The sequence below is a fragment of the Meleagris gallopavo genome, chromosome 7 (genome assembly GCF_905368555.1).
Source record: "Meleagris gallopavo chromosome 7, MGAL_WU_HG_1.1, whole genome shotgun sequence".
NCBI lineage: Eukaryota > Metazoa > Chordata > Aves > Galliformes > Phasianidae > Meleagris > Meleagris gallopavo.
The window spans coordinates 22,733,723-22,756,476 of NC_139410.1; the positions used below are offsets into that span (position 1 = coordinate 22,733,723).

Below are 22,754 nucleotides of genomic sequence, written 5' to 3' on the forward strand. Positions count from 1 at the left end.
ATTTACTACTGAGCCCACATGGGGTAGGAAGGCAGTAAAATAAGGAACACCTGAAATGTGCAGAAAAGACTTCAGCAGGGAAATTTTGGTGAAGAAAGAGTTAATGCTTTTAAGCAGCTCTCCGTCCTCTTACCATAGATAAGGGTGCATTCTAGTGGCAAAATCCGTGCAATGCAGCTGCATAGCTGACTGATCTAAAAAGAAACCTGGGGAATATGAGGCTTTGGAGGATTGTGTGCATGTGCAGAAAGGGGGGGAGGGGGGAGATGTGATCTGAAATGCACAGAAACCTCACCCAGAATTGCCTGTTCCCTTTTGATTTCCCGCTCTCCCTGGTAGCCAGCCCTGTGCCTCTGCTGGTGAGCGATCTCCCAGCACTCAACCCAGCCATCCTGCTGCAGCTCCAGGTGTAACATCCTTGTGCACAGCTGCCTGGGCTGGCCACGGGGCTGCACAATGCAATTTTGGAGATTCCCTTCACCGCGCTTCCAGCTTCCCCACTCCTAGCAATGAATGAGCACCGAGGGAGGCAAGTGTGAAGGACCAGGGCCCAGAGAGCTGTAGCACTGAGGAATGTAGAGGTGGAACAAAAGGCAGCAAACTCCAAGCTATCCAGTACAGGGGATGAGCACTGCAAAGTGCTCTCTTTCTTCTTTTTCCATCTCCCCCTACACTTTGTGCAGGGCAAAAAGCAGAAGAAGAATGAGCTAAAATGTGCAAATTGGAATTTGTATGGCAAAATTCCCCTTGTTCTCTGGCATGCCCTAAGCTACAGCGAACTTTTCCGAAGAGTAATCTAGCACAGTTCTTACAAGCAGCCTAGCCCTCCCTCCTGCACGCTGTCCGGCCACGTTAACCCTTGTTGTCTGGGGATGTGGGGGGCACAGCCTGTACACCCTCATTGAGTTCTTATACCTTGCTCAGGACTGGGGAGGCAGAAAGGGACAGCTGGGCACACTGCACTCATAGAATAGGAGTAGGGTGGGTGAGAGCAGATCCGTGGCACACATCCAGCCATCTCCCTGCCATGCTCACCTTAGGAGTCGAGGGGTACTCAGGGTCCCCCCACTTTCTGCAGGTCCCGAGCAGGGCACGGGAGTCCCCATCTCACCAGCAAGACTGCAGTCAGTCTCAATAGCAAGCCCTGCAGATGCAACATCCCCCTACCTCCCTAAACTCACAGTTCTCCCACCCAGATGCCCTGCAACCCAATTGCAACCATTTTTCTCCTTTTATACATCCACATATATATTTAAATATATATATATATATTTAAAACCGTGCAGATCCCAACTATTTTTTCCCCCTGCCTCTCCCCTCCCAATCCTCGCCTTCCCCTTCCCCCTCCTCCTCCCCTTGTCTCTCCTCATAATATTATCCTTGATCACTGCCCGGGGTTTGAAGCCCAGAAGTCAGAAGCTGCGCACCCCACCCCCACCGGCTCGAGTGTGTACTGATAGGGCCCTGGCTGCTGGCACCCAGTCAAGCTGAGGTGTCATTGGGATCTCAAATTGCAGCTAGGGGCTGGCAGGCAGCCAGGGGCAGTCTATTTAAAAGACAGCCTGTTCTGCAGTATTCAGTCTCTTTAGAAACTTCTCCAGGGGAAAAGTGTTGGGAGATCTACAAAGTGGATTTTTTTTTTTCCTTTTTCTTTTTTTTTTCTTCCCTCTTTCTCCCCGTTTTTTACCGCTCCTCTGCAGACTTTCCAACCAAACATTTCAATTTTGCAGAAAACTTCTGTTTTCCTTTTTTTTTTTCCTTCTTTTTGCCATTTTGGGGGGCTTTTTCTCTTTCTCCACTTTTTTTATTTTTTTTTTTAATTTTTTTATTTTTCAAACCTTGGAAGAGGAAAGCGAGAGGGTTGAACAGAACCGATCGAAACACCACTTTGCTTCATACCACGCTTCCCAGCAGCTCGCTGCGTCGGGAGAGACTTCTCCTCCGCCTGCAGAAGAAGGGGGAGGGAAGGGGAGCTTTGCATCCCCTCTTCCTTCTCCTGCGCTTTGCTTTTTTTCCCCCCTCTTGACTGCTTTGATGCCATAAGAGCAGGACGCTGGGTTTCAAGGAACTTTGCTCCCTTCCCAACCTGCCTCCTCCCATCCCTTTGGGTGCGTGTGCTTGTGTGTGCGTGCGGTCCCATCCCGCTCCCCAACCCCTGCAACCTGTAGGCTGCAGCTCCCCGTGCAACCTTCTCTCCCTTTCCCTCCTCCTCCCCTCCCTTTCTCTTTCTGCGCTCCCGCGGATCGCCGTGCAATTCCCCATTTCCAGGCGAAAAAAGAAAGAAAAAGACCCAAAGCAAACGTAGTCCCTCTCCCACAGCCAAAAGAAAAGCTGGAGGCTCTCGCACCCCGAGAATAACCCTCAGCCTGGGGTGCCCGCAAACAGGGGCTGCGCTTTCAGCCGCTTTTCTTTTTTAAATTCTCCAGTTTTCTTTTTTTCTTTTTCCTCCCCCCTCCCGGAGGGGCCAAGCGGGAAGCAGACGTCCCCCGCCCCCGCCGGCGGCAGCCCCGCGCCCCGTCCCGCAGCATCCATCCCCCCGCCGCGATGCTGCTGCGGCTCCTGGTGCTGCTGGGCGCCTGCCCGGGGCTCTCGCGGTGCCTGGGTTCCTTCGTTCAGTGCGAACCGTGCGACGGCAAAGCTCTGTCGCTGTGCCCTCCGCCGCCGCTGGGCTGCGAGCTGGTGAAGGAGCCGGGCTGCGGCTGCTGCCTCACCTGCGCCCTGCCCGCCGGGCAGCCCTGCGGCGTCTACACCGAGCGCTGCGCCCGAGGGCTCCGCTGCCTGCCTCGCCAGGGCGAGGAGAAGCCGCTGCACGCCCTGCTCCACGGCACCGCCGTCTGCCTCAGCGAGAAGAGCTACCGCGAGCAAGCCAAGGCCGGTGAGTGCCCCGCGGCCGAACAGCCGCTCTCCTCTGCGCCCATCCTCCCGCTGCCCCCCTCCATCCCCGCCTGCCTTTCCCTCTTCCGGGAGCGCTTCCGCACCCTCCCGCTTTGCTTTTCCGCCCTCCCGGCTGCTCCCTTTCCAGCTTTCCGCTTGCTTTTCCACTCCCTCCCTCCGCTTGCTCTTCCCTGCCCCCGCCGGCCGCTTTCCCATCCTTCCGGCTGCATTTTCCAGCGTTCCAGGTGTTCTTCCGTGTCCCTCGCTCGCTTTTCCACCTTTCCAGCTGCTTGCCGTCCTTCTGCTCTCTTTCCATTCCCAGCTGCTCTTCCTTTCCCCCTCCCCACCATGTTCTTTCTGGCCACTCTTCCATCCCCCTCCACCACACCACTACCAGCTGCTTTGCCATCCTTTCAGCTGCATTGCCATCCTTCAGCCCCACTTCTCCCTCTCTTTCTCACATCCCCTGACAGCTCTTTCATCCTTACTGCTATTTCCTCATCCCTTCCTCTCCCCACTATCAGCTGCTTTCCCAAGCCCCCAGTTGCTTTTCCAGCTTTCCAGCTGCTCTCCACCACTACCACTTCCCCTGGTTGTTCTGCCATCCCCTTATTGCTATACTGCTTTCCCAACTACTTTCCCATCATTCCAACTGCTCTTCCACCCCCCCCCCCCAGCTCTTTTTCCATCCTCTCAGCTGCCCTTCCATACCTTCGGACCACTTTACCCATCTTTCCCATCCATGCCCTGGCTGAATCTCCTATTGCATCCTCCCTCATCCCCCTGTCCATCGCCTCTGGGTTGACCCATTCCTAGGAGAGTTTTCTTCCCCCACTTCCTAGCTGCATCTGAGTCTTTTCCCAGCTGAATCCTTTCCACCTCTTATCTCCATCCTTGCCCTCTCCCTGACCTCCTTTCTCTCCACCTTGCTCTTGGGCTCTGCAGCTTGAGCTCCAGGGGACCCTTCTGGGCAAGGCACCCAAGGCACCTTGCATCCCTCAAACCCTCCTGCTTTGGCATTCAGACTCCTTCTTCGCCTTGTTGCAGCCTGCTCCTTGCTGCCTGCTGCTGGACATCTTTGTTGGGCAAAGGGCTTTAGCACTGGGAGGTAAAAAGAGCAGGTGCATTAGGAACAGGGAATCTGAATGCAGAAAAGAATGACAGTGTAGCTAACAGCCAGAAAGAACATATTAAAAGCAAGTATGAAGGCTGGCATGGTAGCACTAGCGCAAAGCCAAGCTGAAATGCTTGCACCTTGCACGTGACAAAAGCACGAATGCAAGTGCTGCTTCACTTGGACACTTGCTGCACTCCCACTGCAGGATCTGTGGCTGATTCAGGGTGGTTCCCCCTATGCAACACTTCTACGTTTCTGCCATGGCATACAGGAGGGCAGGAAGGTGTCAAAGGGACCCAGGAAACCACTTGGCAAAAAAAAAGAAAAAAAGCAGAACCAAGGCTCCCCAAGTCTTTTTGGTCCAGAAAAACATCATTTTTGCTTGTTAGCAAGCTGCTGCTTATATCAGCACAATGAGAGTCCATTTCTCCTTTCCAGCACCTAATAAATCTTGATGCGTTTAGTATTTTTTCCTTATTACTACTTGTGCTGTTATGCGCCATCCTTCAGAGCAAACACAATTTCTGTGTGTATATATACATCGACATATCACTTTCCCTGCACCAAATGACAAAAAGTGTCCTTCCTCCCCTAAAACTGACCAGAAACAATAAAGCTGAGTTCAGCTTTCTGCAAGGAACCTGGATGGAGCAAGAGCCACGGGACATATGGGTAGCAGAGCAGGAAGCCAGGATCCCCTTTCCCATCTAGGAGTGCAGGAGGTAGCTCAGAACCCGCTCGCAGATGAGCTATGCAGAGCATCCTGCAGTGTCACCTGCCGGGTTTATTTCCCTCAGTTGTATGTCTGGGAGGCAGTGTGCTTGGGACAGCAAGCCGTGAAGTGAGAGCAGAGCTGAGCCTTGCACACATAGCCAGCTTGCCCTTTGCAGTCTGAAGCATCCAACAAACCTTTATCTCTTGGCTTCTTGCATGAATCTCCTTAAGTTCCACCTGCCCAAGGAGTCTGGTCCTTCAGCAGATGCTCTGCATGCAGAGCGTGCCCGGTCTCCTGGTAACATTGCTGCTTTTGGTTAGCTTGGGGTGGGAGCACCCTCAGAAGAAACACAGAGGGCAGCAGGACAGAGGGCGCAGGTTTGTTGCAAAACCACTGCTGGCACCACTTGAGCTTTGAGTTTGCACCCGAGTACCACAGGAGCTCATTTCAGTGGGTTTTGTTTGAGCTCCAGTGGGAGACGCTTTGCAGGAGGCAGAGTGGCAGGTTTCTCCCCAGCTTTGCCAAAAAAAAAAAACCCAAAAAAAACCCCACACAAATAAAAAATAAATCAGGAATTCCTGAGGATGGGAGAAGGAAAAAACTCTCTTGGCATTCGGCTGGTAGCGTGTGAGAACAAAGTATATTTTCATAGGCGTGTTCCTAAGCAACGGGGCAAGGAAAGAAATGAAGTTTGACTTGAACGCTCCGGCCTCTGCCAGTTTGGCCAGCAGCACAGGGACTGTGTGCTGGGGGAGCTGGCTGGGCCCTCCGATCTATCAGTGACCAAAATTGGCCCTGAGCTGTGAACTGCTGAGAAAGAATCAGCACTCTTCAAAATGAACTATGGGACAGTGGCAAGGACAAGATCTAACTGCATTTCTATCTATTTCTGCGCTCGTGCTGGCTGAGCTGAAAATCACAGATGCTTTCCTCCTTATAGCCAAGGTGGAGGCGCAAGGAGAACAGTGCAGGATCACAGGGCTGGAGGCCGGGCTTGGCTCTGCAGCTGAGCAGATGTTTTGCGTGGGGACAGGATGCTCCCGGGCACAGTGCCTCAGTTTCCTCTTCTGTGAGCTGGGCACAGTGGTGCTGAGGAACGCTATGCAGGATGTGCTGCTGGCTGGCAAATGGGTCGGAAATGAAAGCAAATGTAGGATTAAAGGGCTTTGGTAATGCTTGTTTTAAGTAGGCTGATGTGTAGGTAGTGACAGGACGGTCCCTGTAGTCCTGGCTGGCACAGCAGCCAGACACTGTCCTTTACCGAAAGCCAAACACCACTGCTGCGCTGTAATTGACGTTCCTGGTTAAAAAAAAAAAAAAAAAAAGAAAAGAAAAACCATGAATGAGCTTCATTTATGGCACAAGCTTCAGGATTCTGGGTTCGCTCTGTTTGGTTTAGGTTTTGTTTGAAACTCACCACGTCTTTCCATTCCACTGCCCTGTGCTCCCGCCAGACTTCCTCCTGCTGACACAGCAAGGTCAGGCCGAGCGCCGGGAGCACGGGGCACCGAGCACAGCCTGCCGCCCCAAACGGGCTGCTGGAAAAACAAAGGTTGTCAAATATTTCCTTCTCCTCTGCCGTTCCTTCGCTTTCTAGAAAGCAAGCGAGACTTGGCAAGTTTCCCCACGAAACCGTGAGCCAATGATAACCAGGAGGGGAAGGGAGGAGGGGTGCAGAATTAGCGCTAAGAAAATTGTCTTTGCTGCGTCAGCTGGAAGCAGGAGGAGGAGGAGGGCTGCAGAGCCCAGGTTTTCTGCAGCTTGCATTGGGTGCAGTCCCTCATCCAGCCTGACACGTTCCCCACCCCGCTTCTCTTCCCCCTCCCTTGGCTCGGCGATGCAGGATGTGGATACAGGGTTTTGAGGTGGGCAGCAGCTATGGGATTGGGGTGCAGAGCCAAGCACAGGATCCTTTGTGCAAAGAGCTTCCGACTTGTCAAGGCAAAAGCTACAGAACAGGCCTGCAAAGCCTCCTGTCCAGAACAGGAAAAATCCCATTTTTCTTCTCATCTGAAGTTTCAACTACAATATCAATATATTAAAAAAAAAAAAAAAAAATTGAAATCCATCAGGTGCCAGCAAGAAAGCTGGGTTTCTGCGGTGTGCATGTATGGAGGTGGGAGCAAGGAGTGGTTCAAACAGGAAAGGAGGGGCCTTGGCTGGAGAGTCTTTTCGGCAGCCTGGTTTCTAAGGAAGAAGCAAGAATATTAAGTAGCTGATCCAAACGAAATTCCTGCCTGGTGCCAGCAAAGTTCACCGGAGCAGAGACGTGGCTCTGTGCGTGCGTGCGTGCGCGAGTGATGGAGCGACTCCAAGCTCCCGCGCACGGCTGTCAGCCTGGACCGGCTCCCAGGGAGCCCGCCCAGAACTGTACCACTGCCTGCAGTGCTGGGGCTGGCCTTACATGGGAGCCTCTGCAGCTAGGAGGGATGCTGAAGGCAAGCAGTGTGCCTCCTGCCGTCAGTGCTCGCGTACCAGCATCCCGTGCCCGGCACACGTTTGGCACACGCATGTCGGTACAGCAGGGAGGAGGACAGGCAGTGAGTCGACTGTACTTGCACGCAGAGCACGGTGCTCTGCTTCCTCCTAACGACCGCTGAGAGCTTTGCTCGCTGCACTGAACAGCTCTGCGCCAAGTTGTTATGGCAGTGGTGGCTCCCGGTGCTCCTCACCCAAACTGGGAAGGCCGGCAGGAGAGGACAAGCTGTAGATAAATGTTGTGACTTGTTTTTCACTTGCACTAACTCAGGGCAGATAAAATGGCCCATAGTATGGCAAATCTTGCCAGTATTTTTTCTCAAGCACTTAGTAGTGTTAATTCAAGGTCAGACATAAAAACGAAAGGGGAATTCGGTTTGAGCACACCTGCCCCTCAACGTGGGCTGCTGAGCAGCAGAGTTATTACGCACAGGGAAGATATGCATGTGAACATACACATACATGTTCCCATGTTCACACACCCACACATGTCTGCACAAACATTTAATGTGTGCAAACACACACGCAGCATTTTTGTCTCTGGGGGCAGAATGGTTTCCTGGAAGCACGCATAAATTTCTCTTACGTGGTTCTGCTTAATGACTAGAACATGGATGTTTGGCCATAAAGATCAGATACTGACACACAGAGCAGCCTACCCTTTCCTCCCACTGAGGACTGAGAGATGAGATGCAGCAGGTGAGCGTATCAACAGGAGGTAAGGGGAGATAGAGGCAAGATAGTTCTCTTTGCCAGCTGCATGGATCTGAGCTCACATGCTGTGCTTGGAATTGTGGGCTGTATTTTCTGGATGGACTAAGTCTGTGTAAAGTACTCTGACAGCCTGAGTAACTGGAGATAGCCCAGTGAAGGTGTAGACAGGCTGTGGCTTGCTGAGGGCTGTCCATCCACCTCCTTTTGACTGTCCATCCATCTCTTGCTCCATGCCAGGACTGGAGAATATGTGCAGGGAGCTGTGGTGACTGATGCTGGGAGTCTGCAAGCTTCTCTTTGCCAAGGTAGTAACGTGGCCTTTGGGAATCTGAGAAATGAGACCTGAATTGGGAAAAGATGGCAAGTTTGGTGAGATATGGCAAACTGAGGACAGGAGAAATAACCTCCAGTGTTGAGGAGGGGCAAGCAGCACGAAGATAGGGTGCATGCAGAGATCAAAAATGACACAGTTTGGCTTCCCTAGCAGCCTGCATAATAACCACGTAGTAAAGAGGCTTTTTACAGGTAAAAAAAGACTGGTATAATCTGCTTATCCTCAGGACAGGTGTAGCAAAAATCACATGGAGGAGAGGGCAACCTCCAGGCTGGGTGCCCTCAGGGCTATGTGCTGGAGGCCAGGAGGCCACAGAACAGCTGGGCTCATGCTCCCAGGCCCCAGGGATGCCACTGCAGATCGCCAGGCACAGGTTACACGGTGTGTCAGCCTGTTTGGGAAGGGTCACATCACATCTGATGAAAAAGTAGTGAAATCCCCTGTCGTCTCCCCACTGCTCCCCCACCAAACACTGTCTTTCTATTCCTTCAGCTGTGTAGCCAAGGCAACTCTCAGCAAGATGTTGTTTTTGAAGTGGCTCTTTGATGGTGGTGATCTAAGGGGACCCCTTAGTGTTTATGTCAATCCACCTGCTCTCAGTTAATCCAAGCAGGAGCCAGCATAATGTGTTTGCAGAAATTTGGGACTCTCAGTGGTTTGATGTCAGCGAGTTTGCTCTCAAGGAAGCTATTTCTCAGCATGTTCTGCAGGATCTGCTGTCTGCTTATGATGTTTCCAGGACAAGTGTGCAAACTGCTCATCAATCTGAGCTCCACTGGCTGTGCATCATTCCCAAGCAAGGCTTGACCCTGAAAGATGCTGTGTACCTTTTTCCCATGACTGAGATCCAGAGCAACAAAGGCACCTAATCCCCTCCGTGGGAGCTACCTCAGTCTTCGAAAGACTGAAGAGGAAAACCTAGAGATGCTGTTGTAGGATTGGAAAGCATTTCCAATTGCACTTCCAAAGCAATTCCAAGCTGCCCACCTTGAGGACTGTTATTGCAGAGTTTGGTTTGTTTGCTTGCTGGATGGACACAGCTGGTTCACTGATAGAGATAATTGTTATGTTGATAGAGATAGCTTGTCTGGTTGCTATTTAAGGGGAAGAAGATAATCCTGACAGATACTTAAGGAAATGATCCTCCAGCTAAACAAGAGAAGGAATGTATCTTAAAGGTAATACTGGGGGCAAAGTTGACCTATATTCTTTTTAAAAAAAAAAACAAAAAAACAACAGTATAAATATTTTCTTTTTTCCAGTCTGGATGGAAGTTGCCCTCTGAAGATAATTGAATCTACAGACCCTTTCATTATTCTTGCTTAAGAAATTAGATGTTATGCATTGGACTAATGATGAAACCCTAGTAATTAAGCCAGTGAATGGTGATGGAACCTGGCTTTCACTTTTTAATTTAAAAGAGATGCAGGAAAAGTGAAGAAAAAAAAAGTTTTATTAGGAAATCTCATAACCATGTAGCAATCACAATAGACATCCATGAGGCTGTAACATTCCCTTTCATTTGTGGCTGAAGAAATAGCAAAAGTAGGGGAATTTTTACTGCATCATTTCATAGCCATTTCAGTATTCAGTTCTTTTCTTTTATAACAGCCAGGGAGGCTTGAAGTTGTGGGAAAAACAACAGCAAAGTGCAACAGGGAATTAGTTCTGGAAAGACTCAAGACCTGTTAGTGTGATCTGAGTTTCAGACCCCAAAATGGAGACCTGTATACTGTATCCTGTATACCTTGTTGCACTGAAGAAATCTTGATGTTGTTTTTTAACATTGAAAAGCATCTTTGCATACTGATGGACCAAGAGAAGTTGGTTGGGTTACGCCACAGTACAGTGCAGGGAGAGAGATGGCAAGGAGGAGCAAGAGCAGCAGTTCAGTTCAGGCTTGAGCAAGTTTCTTGTTAGCAATATTGTCAGAATGTGAACATCAAACTTCTGGTACTGTTTTGTGATACTTCTTAAGTGAATGGAGAGATGAAATAATGGCGAGACCTACCCAGCCTGGCTTTCTGACAGAGGGACCACTAAGGAAGCAGAAGGGAGGCCTGAGGGCAGAGGTGGAAATCTCATCACTGAAGCTCATAAAAGTCAGGTCGGACAGTACATGTGACGATGTGTCATCTGGTGCTGACACAGAGATGAGCAATGAATGATCTCACAGATCTTTTCCATCTGGTTTAAGGCAGAGCTGTGAAAGTCAGGCTGAACTCCTAGAAACTCATCCAGGCTCAGCGGGAGGTTGCAGTCATAGCTGCACGTGTGAAATATTTGTGGGGTTTGGCCAGTTCTCATTCAGCACCTCAAACAGGTGCATCTCCAGATTCCATCTAACACACCTTCACCTCCTTCTAGAGGGAGGCAAAAGGTTTGGCTTTCTCTTCCTTATGAAGGAAAGAGGTGTGAAGGGTTGGAAGAAAACCCCAGCAGCAGTTGCTTTTCAGGTCCTCTCAGCTGGTAGCCATATGAGCAGTTCAGGCTCTTTTGTTTTCATTCAGAAGATGAGAAAGCACTTTTGTTTTTCATGAAGGGATTTCCTTTCTTTTTGCCACAGCTAAGCCTCTTGGAGAAACTGTCAGTAAACAGTTGAATGATGTTCGTTGGGAGCTTCTCCAGATTTTTACCATCAGTTACAGAGAGACAGTCATGCAATCTTCTGTCCTGAGTTTTCCTTCTCCTCTCTTTTCTGCTCTTAGTTCCTTGGCAGCATGGTCTCTTCTTCGATGCCTTTATTGCAACCAGTGGAATCTGCCACTAGGGTGGATTTGTTGGAAAGCATACAAGACTAAGAAAGACTCAATGATTTCATCCTTTCCAGGAAGAAAAAGTATATCTTGGTCACTATGCTTTTGCAAGATGATTTATTTAGATTTCTCTGGATTATTCTTCAATTCATTTCTCAGATTCTTCTGCAGCTTCATATGGAATGGGAAACATCTGCAGACTCCAGATGATGTGAAAGAAATATGTTTTATCTTCCTATCATCAGTGCATCAGCTACAGGAGCTTTTTGATGTAAATCTGATCCTGAAATACTTCCTTCCTCTCCACCTGCCAGTTCAGTTCCCTGGCAGATAACTTTGTTCATGAAGTGTCAGGCTGATACAAGCAGCTATCTAGAAACAGAGTGCCTGCAATTTTCAAGATGGTGCACATCAACATTACTTAATTGAGATAGATGGATGTTTATTCATTTATTTAGGAGGAAGAGACTAAAATGTTTCCTAACCCAGTTACTTGTTGAGTATTTTAGGTTGCACCTTACTGGAAACGATTGGATTGCCACTGTGAACCACAAATTTGGTCACACTGACTGTTAGCCACAAACCCTCACCCCAGCTTTGTGTGCCTTATATACATAGTGCAAATTCTAAAACTGTGTTGAGAACTGATCTCAGTCAGATTTGAGAGCTCTCTGGAGACAAAGAGCCAAATCAAAGACACCACCTCTTGGTGAGCGCCAGTCATTGCTTCTGCATGTTAGGTAGGAAACTGCCCAGCTCATCAGCTGATACCCAAGCCTAGCTCTTCCAGCACAGCGTGGATGCTTGGAGCCTGCTGAACTAACAGCTAGCACATGTAGGGAGGGAAAGGTTGTCATGGAGCTACGCATATCTAAACCTGCTTTTCTGCTTGCTCTGGAGAGTTGATCCCAGGGAGTTTTACTTTGTGGCTGCAGCAAGGAAAGTCAGCTCAGGGAAGTATCATTTGTTACACAACTGCACTGATCCTTCTGTATGCTTCTAGCTGCCACAGCTTTACCTCTCCCACCTTCTTGGCATTTGCTGGCAGGGCAAAGAACTAGTGCTGACCTGGAGATCCGTTCCTACAGATAGGCCCTGTGCTTCCATAGCAGAACTAAACATGAGCTGGTTCCCTTTAGAGCTTCTTCCCACATGCTGAGCTGCATTTCTTCTCCATCCAGCTTTGTGTGAGGACACCAAGGTCATCAGAACAATGATCTCCCTTTCCCATGAATATTGTGTGAACCTGGGGGCAGCCCAAGCACCTGATATTCACGCTCTGCAGGTGAGCCCTGGCTGATGCAGCAGAATCTGCATCACAGGTTTCTGCTGAGACATTAATCTCCTGAGAAAAGAGCTGGTCTTCCAGGCTCTTTCAGCAAAGCTCAAGCAGTACCTTGAGAGAAAAAAAGCCCCAGCATAGTACATCCCTTTGCCATCTGTCTCCAAGGCTCTTCAGGTGTTCCTGAGCATCCTGCTGGGTCTCAGCTTAATAAAATAAGTCTTAACCTAGAGTTGAGTATTTCTAGCCGTCTGGCTGCTTTTCCAGCCCTTCCCTGAGCTTGGTCCCACCAAGCCATAGACTTCTCTTAAATATTGTCTCTGTAGCACAAGAAAATGAGGTCCTAGAGACATTCTTCATGCTGTTATAGGGATTTAAGGCACCAAGGTATCCCAGAGCTCTTTTCCAAAAGCATCTGTGGTTTTTGGGCTGTGATCTATGGATTTCTTTTGTGGGTACTTCACAGTGTTTTGACTATTAAAGACTTCCTTGCATCAGTCAGCAGGTCACAAAGGTAATTTGCTATTTTTGCAGCTCTTTGGCTAATTCCCAGTGAAGGAAATAGAGTATGGGTTTTCTTAACAGTATACCTGTATATGTAGGACAGTTTGGCACAGCCTCCCATGAGAGCTGCATCATAATCCGCAGATAGACCCATACTGAAGAGGCAATGGGATTTACCTTTCTTAACTTCAGCTTAAGTGAGACCAGTGCAGTCACAGGAGGAGAGACTGCAGCCTCCAGAAATGCGATGTTCCACCCTAAAATCAGCACCTTAGCCAAATGATGGGGCTTACTGCAGTTTGGAGGGTGCAGTATCCCCACAATGACCAAGACATGGAGTTTAGCCATCCAAAAGTCTCTGTGTCAAGTCTGTTGTAAATGCCTGTTGCACATGTTGTGGTCTCAGAGGGGCTGAGATGGCCATCGGCAGAGGTTGTCCTTTCCAAGCCAGGCTGCTGCTTTCCAGCCCTTCTCAGTGTGTGGTGCCTCCTCCCAGTCTCTCATCGCCTTCAAGCCTCACCAGCATGCTCCCACGCCGACCCACCACTGAATCTCCACAAAAGCACAAAAGTTCGTCAAAAGTCCAAGCTGTGTTGCAGCTGGCTCTCCTGCAGCCAACACCCCGGGCTAGTGGAGGGACTGGCTGCAGCCTGCATCCCTGGCCCTGGCTGCTCCTCCTCCTTGGCTGGATGGCCGCTGCGGCCGCCTGACATCACTGCCTGACTTCACCGGGCAGTGGTCCATGGCAGTGACCCCAGCCCTGGGCATTGTTCCAGAGCCAGCTCTGTGCTCATCCAAGCAGGGCTGGGGGTCACTCATCGCCACGTTGTAAGTTGTGCCTGCTGTGGGAATGTAAATGAGCTTTTCTTCGTTAGGGTGGCGAATGGGCTGGTCCCTGTGAACTTTGAGGAGCTCAGGAATGCTTTTGTTCAGTTGTGCTCTCTGGCTGCCAAAGGGTGCAAGATGAGCTGACCCTCCTGCTCTGTATCCCATTCCTGCCTGCCCATTGGTAACGCAAACACTGTCCCTATATGCTGAAGGAGGGATTTTTACTTTCCTCTCTTGGTCAAAGATGTAAGTGCAGGCTGGAGAGGAACTTGCCTGCCCGTCCCAAATTTTAGTGTGGGTCAGTAGTCAGGTCAAACAGGGGAAATACACAAAGTGAATTATTACTGGCCGGAGACCTGAGCCCAGAATTCCTGCATAAAATCCAATCTAAAGAAAAATAGGTACATCTTTTACATTACCTGCAAGTGTTGATGCTGCTTTCAGGGGCAGTACCAATGCTTCTCCTCTCCCAGCCAAGGGAAGCTGCTTTCTGCTGCCCAGCCAGAAGCAGCAGCAGAAAGGATGGAGATGGAGAAATGCTGTCGTTCCCCTGCTGAAGTTTAACTAAGATTCTTGTTGTGTCTTTCTTTAGCACCTTCCTGTTTAAATGGTGCATTATGTTAGTGTTTGTGCTGTAAATATTAATAATCATGATAGTAATCAAGTAGGCTGTTGAGAAAGATTGGAGGCAATGGTTGTGCCTGTACTTGTTAGGCGCATATGGCTTTTTTCCAGTTTTTGAACAGGACAGCAAGTTCTCTAGCAGTGGCCTGTGGATGTAATGAGCACGGATCATTAGCAGCAGCAGTCAATAGGTACTTTTCCTACCTTCCTGCCAGAAACCAATGGAAATTTGTTACAAAAATTCAAGCCTCCCAGTCATTTGGAAAACACTTCCTGCTCAGCTCTGCAGTGCAAATGGGCAGGGAGGCAGTGTTCTCACACACCCACGTGCACACGCACACACTGTGTGGGCTTCATATGTGTCCAAACCTCTGAAACATGAGAGTGGCGGGGCTGGTTTGGGGCCAGGTGTAAGGAGATGCACAGGCTGTCCCAGGCATTGACTGTCGAGGACAGCAGAAGGAATTTGTGGCTTCCCTGTGACCAGTATTTTGCTGTTCTGTGTCCCTATTATACTGGAAGGGTGGAAATAGTTCCTGGAGGGAAGGATTCCTATAGAACTTGTCCTGGCCAGCCCTGATGCTAAGCCTTTAGCCCCTAGGGCAGGGGACAGCCCACACTTAGCTAAGGGTACATTCTACCTCCCAGGGCTGATGGTAACCTGTACAAATTAAGACATCAACAATACAGCCCTTCTGCTGACCTGACGCATGCTGGAGCCGTGCAGGTTGGTCTCCAGCTGCTCTCTGCTTTTTCCTTGGTTCCTCCATGGACACCAGAGCACCAGGAGCAGAAACGAAGTCATGAGGTGGCTCTGAGTTGAGTTCAATCTCCTGCCTTGGCCATAGGGTTACCATCCCCTTGAGATGGCTGCAGCCGGAGTCCCACCTCCAGGCTAGCCAGTATTCTCAGCAATGTCACTCTTCATTGTGGCCATCGAGTCTAGGACATCTGCTAAGCAGCGACCTCCTCCTGAGGAGTGTGTTAAAGGGATGACAGTGGTGAGACCCACCCACCTCCTGCTGCCCATGGAGCTGAGACTGGGAGGTATAGCCCTACCTCTGCATACAGCCTGCCCACAGCCCAGCCACCGGAGGTGGCTGGGTTGGGGCCAGGTGTGAGGAGGTGCACAGGCTGTCCCACTGTTGCCAAGGCGGATGGGAGTTGGCCCTGGCTGTAGGCAAGAAGGGGCCGTGCATCAGGCCTGATGGTGATGGCGAGGGAGGAGAAACTCCTGCCTCCTTCCTGAGCAATTAGGGCTTCTTCAGGAAAACTGGGTGTTCTTCCCATTGGCATTTCCTTGGGAGCAGACACATAATGCTGACTGCTGTGCGCCTGCCCTGTGTGGCAGGTGATGGCTGAGGAATGAGCCAGTGGGTAAGGATGGGATGATGGACAATTCTTTGGAGATGCTGACACGGTCCCAGTGGCATGGGGTGGCTGCAGGTTGATGCAGGTCAGATGGCTGAGGGGCATAGGAGGGACTGGGGGTAGCCAGTGCTGCCCCGACTCTGACAATCCCCTCATGTTGACATCATGAAGGTCTCTGACCATCTGCCCAGAGCTTGTCAGGAGTTTGTATGTTAGGGACCTCTGCCCTTCAATTTGTCAAAATTGGCTTGTTAGTATCCAATTAGGGAACAGATGGACAGGTGCATGAGCTTCAGCCTTGTTGCTGGAGGAAATTAGGTTAAAAATCACCAGAGGGCAGAGAAAAGGGATCTATGGAGTTCTCACTGGGAGATAAAGACCTAAACTGTTGTTTCTTCCATGGCTGTCTGCATTCCAAGGGAGTCAAAAGGCATCTGTTCCATTTGCTGCTTCTATCCTGGAGGAAGAGCTGGTCTCAGGTGGGAGCTGGGCAGCTTTCAGTGCTCACCAGCCCTCACTCTCTTTGCAGAGTGCAGAGCTCCTTTGCTTCCCATCTGTCCTTGCCAAAAGGGCTCCTCCACATTAGCCCCTGGCTTCCAGCCCGCTCTGGCTTTCTGGCAGCTTGCAGGAAGCAGAGGAACAAGGTGTTTCCAGAAGCTCAAGTTGCTGACCATATGAGTGGACACAAGCTGCTGCAAACACCTATTGCACCACGATTCCAGGGGACTGGACACTCTGTGCTGTTTCTCTGAATTCTCACTGCTGTGTCCTGTTTGTTATTTCAGAGCTGTCCAGGTAACCATGCCTCTCTTGTTTATTACTGCACAGGTAATGAGCTGCAACCTGTTGTGTTCTTGTAGGTTGCCTGCTTTGAAAGGGCAGCCCAGGGAGATGCCCTAGCAGTCAGTGCCAGGGGGGCTCCAGGGACAGAAGAGGCAGTGTGTCACTACTGTGGGTGAGCTTGTTCACTGAGGATGTCTCATGGCTTCTTTCAGACCTTGGATTGCAGCAGCATCTTGTGGCAAAGTGTGCATTTCGGTTGCACTTTGTACATTCCCAGTATAATCTATCTCTTCCCTATCCCCTGTCCGTCATCTCCTTATAATAGAGGAGTGACTGAAATCCTTCAACAAGGCAAAAATTTGGGGACATGAATGTCATGGGGCAAATTGGCAAGAGGATCCTGTTCTGGATATACATGCGAGTCCCAAAGATGATGGATGGGGTCATTTGTGTTGCTTTGGATAGTTCGGAGGGTGCCGACTCTGGTATGTTGATCAACCTCTGTTCTTGTGGAAGAATAAAAAAGAAAAAGCAGGCTGCTTTAGTAAGTACATGTCCATGGAAATCTTCCCAGCTTTGAAAAGTGGGAGCCCAGTGACTGGCCTGTCCCCTCAGCCATCTCCAGAGCCACCCACAGATTGCATGCACCCATGTGCAGCCTGGTGGGGAAGCCATCTGCAGGGTCACTCCTGTCTGCCTTGTTGTTTCAGCCCCTCTGGTGCCTGTCATCCTGCTGCAGTGGCTTCTCCCATGCCTGCCTGCTGGTCCCAGCACAAACCTGACAACATCAGTACTGGACTCCTGGGAACCAGGGCTGGGAGGCAGCAGCCTCAGGAGCTTTAAACTGTATTCAGATTTAGTCCAGATATAGCCCTTTTTCACTCTGGTGGCTGTACTAAAGGTCACAAGTCAGCTAAGTTTAGACTGTCATCAGCTCTCTCCTATATATATCCGAGTAGGGCTCCTGAACTGCATCCATCCGGCGCAGGTCATGCTGAGGCGATGTGAGGGGGTGCACGGGGCCATGGACAGAGCGTAAATGGGTTCCTCCCTTGCCTCTGGTATCATCAGTGATAGCTATGTTCAGGCAGCATTACTCTGCAGCATTGCCTCTGGCTTTACTTACATCACAGCAGGCTTGCAGGCTGAGGACTCTGGTCAGTGTCTTCAGCATCACTGCCAATGTGTCTGTCCAGCAGTGTGGCAGCTTTGCTAATTGATAGTCCTTGACTTTGGAGTCATCTCATCTTTGAGCATCCCTGGCTTTTGTTCTTGCATCTGCAAGGCTGAGATGTGAGCTTATCACTTAATCCTCCTGCCATTGCTAAAGAGGGACTTCTCCCCCACATTTTGTGTCCTCTCTGGTCCTCTCTGGATGAGGGATAACCATCCAGATAACCAGTCATTCTCTACTGAAACACTGCGAATAATGGTGGCCTTGTATGTAAATCCCATTCTAGAACCCCCAGCTTCTCCATTCCCAGAAGACACTTTCCTGTCCTGAGATCACATGAAATACACACCAAGTCCCAAAAATTGGGATAAAACCAGGGCTGTAGAAAGGAGCTGGAAAAAGGCTTTCAAGGAGGGCATCATTGGGCATAGAATTGGGCAAGCAAACCCTTGTCAGCTGCTGGAGGCCTGACAGTTCTGTATCCCTTTCCTTACAGAACGGGAATCCCGTGAGCATGAGGAGCCGACCACATCGGAGATGACAGAGGAGACCTACCCGCCCAAGGCCTACCGGCCCAAGCATGGCCGCCTCTCTGACCTCAAAGCTGAGGCTCTGAAGAAGGACCGCCGGAAGAAGCTGACCTTAGCCAAGTTTGTGGGCATGGCAGAAAACACAGCACATCCCCGCGTGGTCATCCCCGAGCTCCGGCAAGAGTTTGAGCTGGTGGGTGCTGCCCACTTTGCCCCATGGAAGAGGGGCTGTGGGAGGGCTTTGTGCCTCTGGCAGGGGGTACCGGTAGGAGGGACCAGGGGACATTTGCAGCTCAAGGCTTCCTGCCTAACTTACTCTGTTCCTTCCCCGCAGGGCCCTTGCCGCAGGCACATGGAGGCCTCCCTGCAGGAGCTGAAGAGCAGCCAGCGGATGGTCCCCCGCGCTGTGCATCTCCCCAACTGCGACCGAAAGGGATTCTACAAGAGGAAGCAGGTAAGAGCCCTGCAGAGGCAGGGATGCTCCCCACACAGAGAGGCTTTATTCTGTCACAACTAAATGAAGAGAATTGAGGTTTTTCTTCCACTGGGCTAATGGGAAGATTGCAGTAAGCCTCTCCAGGCATGGTTGGTGGGGTTGGCCTTGTTGGTGGCTCAGAGCATCCTCCAGCCTGAGGCTAGCATCCTACAGGAGATGGTGGGGTAGAAGGAAATGGAGAGCTCCAGGCTGGGAGATGGAGATGATGAAGTAAAAGAAGCAAAGCACAAGGCCGAGCCTCAGTCCTAGCACAAAGGAGGCATTGGAGGGTGGTGGCAAGCTCCTCATTTCTGCACTTGTGTGTCTCTCCCCAGTGCAAGCCCTCCCGGGGACGGAAGCGTGGGCTGTGTTGGTGTGTGGACAAATATGGCATGAAGCTGCCGGGGACTGACTACCTGAGCGGAGACCTGCAGTGTCACGCATTCGACAGCAGCAACGTGGAGTGAAGTTGCATCCCCTCCCTCTGCCCCATCACCACCCACCCAGGCTCCCTTCCACCCTCCCCTCCGCACCTCCCTGCGCCCCAGGACTCCGATTCCTTTCATCTCATGTAAGAAGAATAAAAGAGAGGAAAAGAAAAAAGAGAAAGAGAGGAACAGAACAAAAAAATAAATAAGGGACAAAGAAAAGGAGAAAGGAAAAGAAAAAAAGAGAAGAAAGGAAAAGTTAAAAAAAAACCCACAAAGAAAAAAGAAAAGAAAAGAAAGAAAAGAAAAGAAGAAAAGAAAAGAAAAGAAAAGAAAAGAAAAGAAAAGAAAAGAAAAGAAAAGAAAAGAAAAGAAAGAAAAGAAAAGAAAAGAAAAGAAAAGAAAAGAAAAGAAAAGAAAAGAAAAGAAAAAAGAGAAAGGAAAAAGGAAAAAAGAAAGGAAAGGAAAGGAAAGAAGAAAAGAGAAATACAAACCCTGAAGAGACTGAGGACTCGGAATCTACAGCAGTGTCTTGACAACAAGGACTCAGCAAGGAAAGGACAGAGCCAGAGACAAGCCAGCTTTGGGTGCTCCGCAGTCCCGCACCTCTCCCTGCACTGCCTGCGCACCCCTGCCGCCGAGCAGAGCCCACGCCGATGTAGAAAGCTCTCCGAGTTGGTGATTTTCTAGTACGGGGTGCGGGCGGGGTTAATTTTTCATTTCTTTATTTTTGATTTTTTGTTAGCTAGTCATTTTCCAAAGGGTCTGGAGAGAAAATCTTGCAGCCATCAGCGTCTCCCCTCCTTGCTCCATTCCTCTGGAGTTTCTTCCCTGTATCGCTGGGATGCATTCAAGTCATTCTTATCTCCATCCCAAATGACCACCCTGATCCAAGCAGATTTGGACCACGCTGGGAGGAAGATGAAGAAGAGGAAGAGGAGGAGGAGGATTCACTGCGCACGTGGAGATGAGATGGGGAGGGACACAAAGCTTCTGCAACGGCATGAATACTCCCCACAGTATTCGTGAACATCAAAAAGAAACCAGAAGGGAGACATACCCTTCTCAATGTGGCTCCTCTTGACTTGGGAAGTCAGAAATCTGAGTTTTGGACAAGTGAGACTCTGAACGTCACCCATGCGGGTATGGAAGTGTTTGTGGCGTGCACACATGTGCACAGATGTGACTTCTCCTCCTTGCCTGGAAACATGCAATTTGAGGGCTTCACTGTAAGCAGGGGGAGAGCTGCCAGACTGAGCAGGGAAGAGAGTTGTAGTGGTGTTCCATCTGTGTCAGCTCCATGGATGCTCTATCACTCCCAAGAGCAAAGCAGGCATATACTGGGACAGGGGGACTGGGGACGAAACCCTTCACCACCATGGCAAAGACCAACTATGGAGATTTTTATTTTTTTTTCACAGCCAAAAAAGAATAGTTTGCTCCAGGGGGAAAAAAAGACTTTGTTTTATCTTGGTTTTTTGTTAAGGCTGGATTATAGCCTTTCCCAGGGGTAGGAAAACACCAGCCTCCATCTTTTGCATTGCGGAAACTGCTGACATCTGCCACGGCTGACTCCCTCTGCCAACTCCCCAACCTGCATTGAGCTCTGCGACAGGTCTTCAAGACTTGTAACCCAGGACCCAAATCCTCATTCAGCAACAGCAGCCACCGCAGTGTGGAGACCCACTGCCTCAGGTTTGCTTGGACAGCTGATAGCCGCCTTCCTGACTATTTCATTGGGTTTTTTATTTTCCGTGTTGGATTTTGGGACTCAATTCCCCATGACAAGGGTCTCTGTGGTGGCTGTGCTGGGAGGATATCCCGCAGTAAAGATGAGTCATGGGGTCTGGGCATAATAGCCCTGGCACGTGAACACGTACCTGGAGACATCTGAAGTATACATCTGATCTTGGGGGGAGGATGCAGCCAATGTGTCCCCCAGTGCTGGTCTGAACCTCCTGGGGCTGGATAAGGAAGAAGAGGGGATTCCCAGCACCAGTGGGGCCAAGATGAGGGGGAAATGGGTGCTGAGGAGCTCTTTTGGAAGCTTCTCCCCATCACTGGTTCAGTGCCGTCACTGTAGTGTCCCATGGGATGAGATCAACCCCATGGGCAACCCACAAGGATGCTTGTCTCAACGGAGAGCAGGACTGGATGGCCCCCAGATTTTGGCAACGGACTTCCATGAAAACCCAGTGGGGCACATTTGGAGCTGGGAGTGAGGTGCCTTCCTGTGCTGTAAAGAAGAGGGGACTGCCACCATATGTGGATCTTATTCCCCCTACTGAAAAAAAGAATGCAGGAATGGGGTGATGGGGTAGTCCCCGTGCCATGTTGCTGGAGGGGAGCTGGGGCCGGGGCAAATGGAGCAAGGTCGGATTGAGCTGGGTGGAGGGTGAAGGTGGGGTGAATATAGTGGGAGGTGGAGGAGCCATGTCAAGCCCCAAGGTCACAGATCACCATCAATGCTGTCTCCTCTCTCCTCAAATTGCCGGTCCCAGTACAAAACCCAGTGTTATAGGCCAGTACCACCTTCCCCAGTACCCTACCTCCTTTCGTCTTCTCTCTCCTTCTTGCTTTTGTTTATTTTTGTTTTATTGTTTGATTTCCCAAAACTTGAAAGCCTTTGGCTGCAGAGAAAGGAGCCATGCTGCCTAGGGGTGGGCAGAATGGGAGCGGGCAGAGAGTCAGCAGGTCCACAAGGAACATGTATTTTGAGGTAAACTCACCTCCTGGGGGGGTGCAGAGCAGTCTGGTGGTGGCCTCATGGCATGGCCACCATGGTGACACTGGGAGGGGGACGCAGGAGGATTCTCCAGCCTCCCAGTACAAAGTGGGTCCCAGCTGTGGACTCACAGGCACCAGAATCCATTGGGTGGTGACAAAGCATCACCACTTCCAGCAGAGAGGCAGAGGGACCTGCTTTGCATTTTGTGGTGGGATAAGCAGAACAGACACATCCGGGAGCTGGAAGGGCTGCGGTGAGAGAGGCGCACGAGGAGTTGCTGGCCATTTTGCACGCCAGTGGCCGCATGGTGAGGAAAAAGCTGGAGCAGGGGTGAGGACAGTCCTTGGACCACATCTCCCATGAGAGATGTTCAGCAGCTGGGTTACCCCTTGTCTGTACTGCAGTGGCCTTCGAAAACCACTAGTACAAGAGCATTTTGCACTATTTCTCCGCTCTCTTTCTCTTCCCCCTTCTCTTTTTCTCTGCCTTCTCCATGAAAAAAAAAAAAAAAAAAAAAAATTTTTTTTTTCTTGTTGGTGTTGTTTTTTTGGTTTTGTTTTTTTGTTTTGTTTTTCCCAAAACGGAGCATTGTATATTTAACAACCGACAGCTCACCTTGCTTCCAGACAGCTGTCCTGGCCCTGGCGAGGAGCCCTGCTCACCGTGCCCCGTCCCCAGCCCCGCCAGCCACCCGCCACTGCCACCGGGACAGACGTCACCGCACACATCACCCACCGTTGTACCACAGTCGTTCACACACCAGATTCCGAGTTTCCTGCCTGTTTTTTTTTCGTTGTTTTTTTTTTTTTTTAACCTTTAAGCAATACTCACTACACATTTTACGGTAGCTTTTTATAGCTTTACATACATACGGTAGCTCTGTTTTTTGGTTTTTTTTTTTCCCGTTTTGTTTTGTTTTTGTTGTGTTTGTGGTTTTTTTTTTTTTTTTTTTCCAGTAAACAAGAAATACTCATAATCTTACTGGTGGGGAAAAAAAAAAAAAAAAAAAAGCAGTTTGTGAAAAACTGACAATGGAAGA

At 50.1% G+C, this 22,754-nt stretch overlaps 1 protein-coding gene across 1 annotated transcript; it reads left to right on the top strand.

Annotated features, from left to right (window-relative positions):
* Positions 1–1,542: 1,542 nt before the first annotated feature.
* Positions 1,543–22,682, top strand: IGFBP5 (insulin like growth factor binding protein 5). The gene is made up of 4 exons (XM_085227569.1): positions 1,543–2,875; positions 18,051–18,277; positions 18,419–18,538; positions 18,895–22,682. The coding sequence occupies exons 1-4, from the start codon at positions 2,545–2,547 to the stop codon at positions 19,024–19,026; spliced, it is 810 nt and encodes a 269-aa protein (XP_085083695.1). The 5' UTR covers positions 1,543–2,544; the 3' UTR covers positions 19,027–22,682.
* The last annotated feature ends 72 nt before the right edge of the window (positions 22,683–22,754 follow it).

Coding starts and splice junctions, on each gene's coding strand:
- IGFBP5 (XM_085227569.1), top strand. CDS start 2,545: ATGCTGCTGCGGCTCCTGGTGCTGCTGGGCGCCTGCCCGGGGCTCTCG. Junction 18,278..18,418: donor TCCGGCAAGAGTTTGAGCTG/GTGGGTGCTGCC, acceptor CCTTCCCCGCAG/GGCCCTTGCCGCAGGCACAT. Junction 18,539..18,894: donor GATTCTACAAGAGGAAGCAG/GTAAGAGCCCTG, acceptor GTCTCTCCCCAG/TGCAAGCCCTCCCGGGGACG.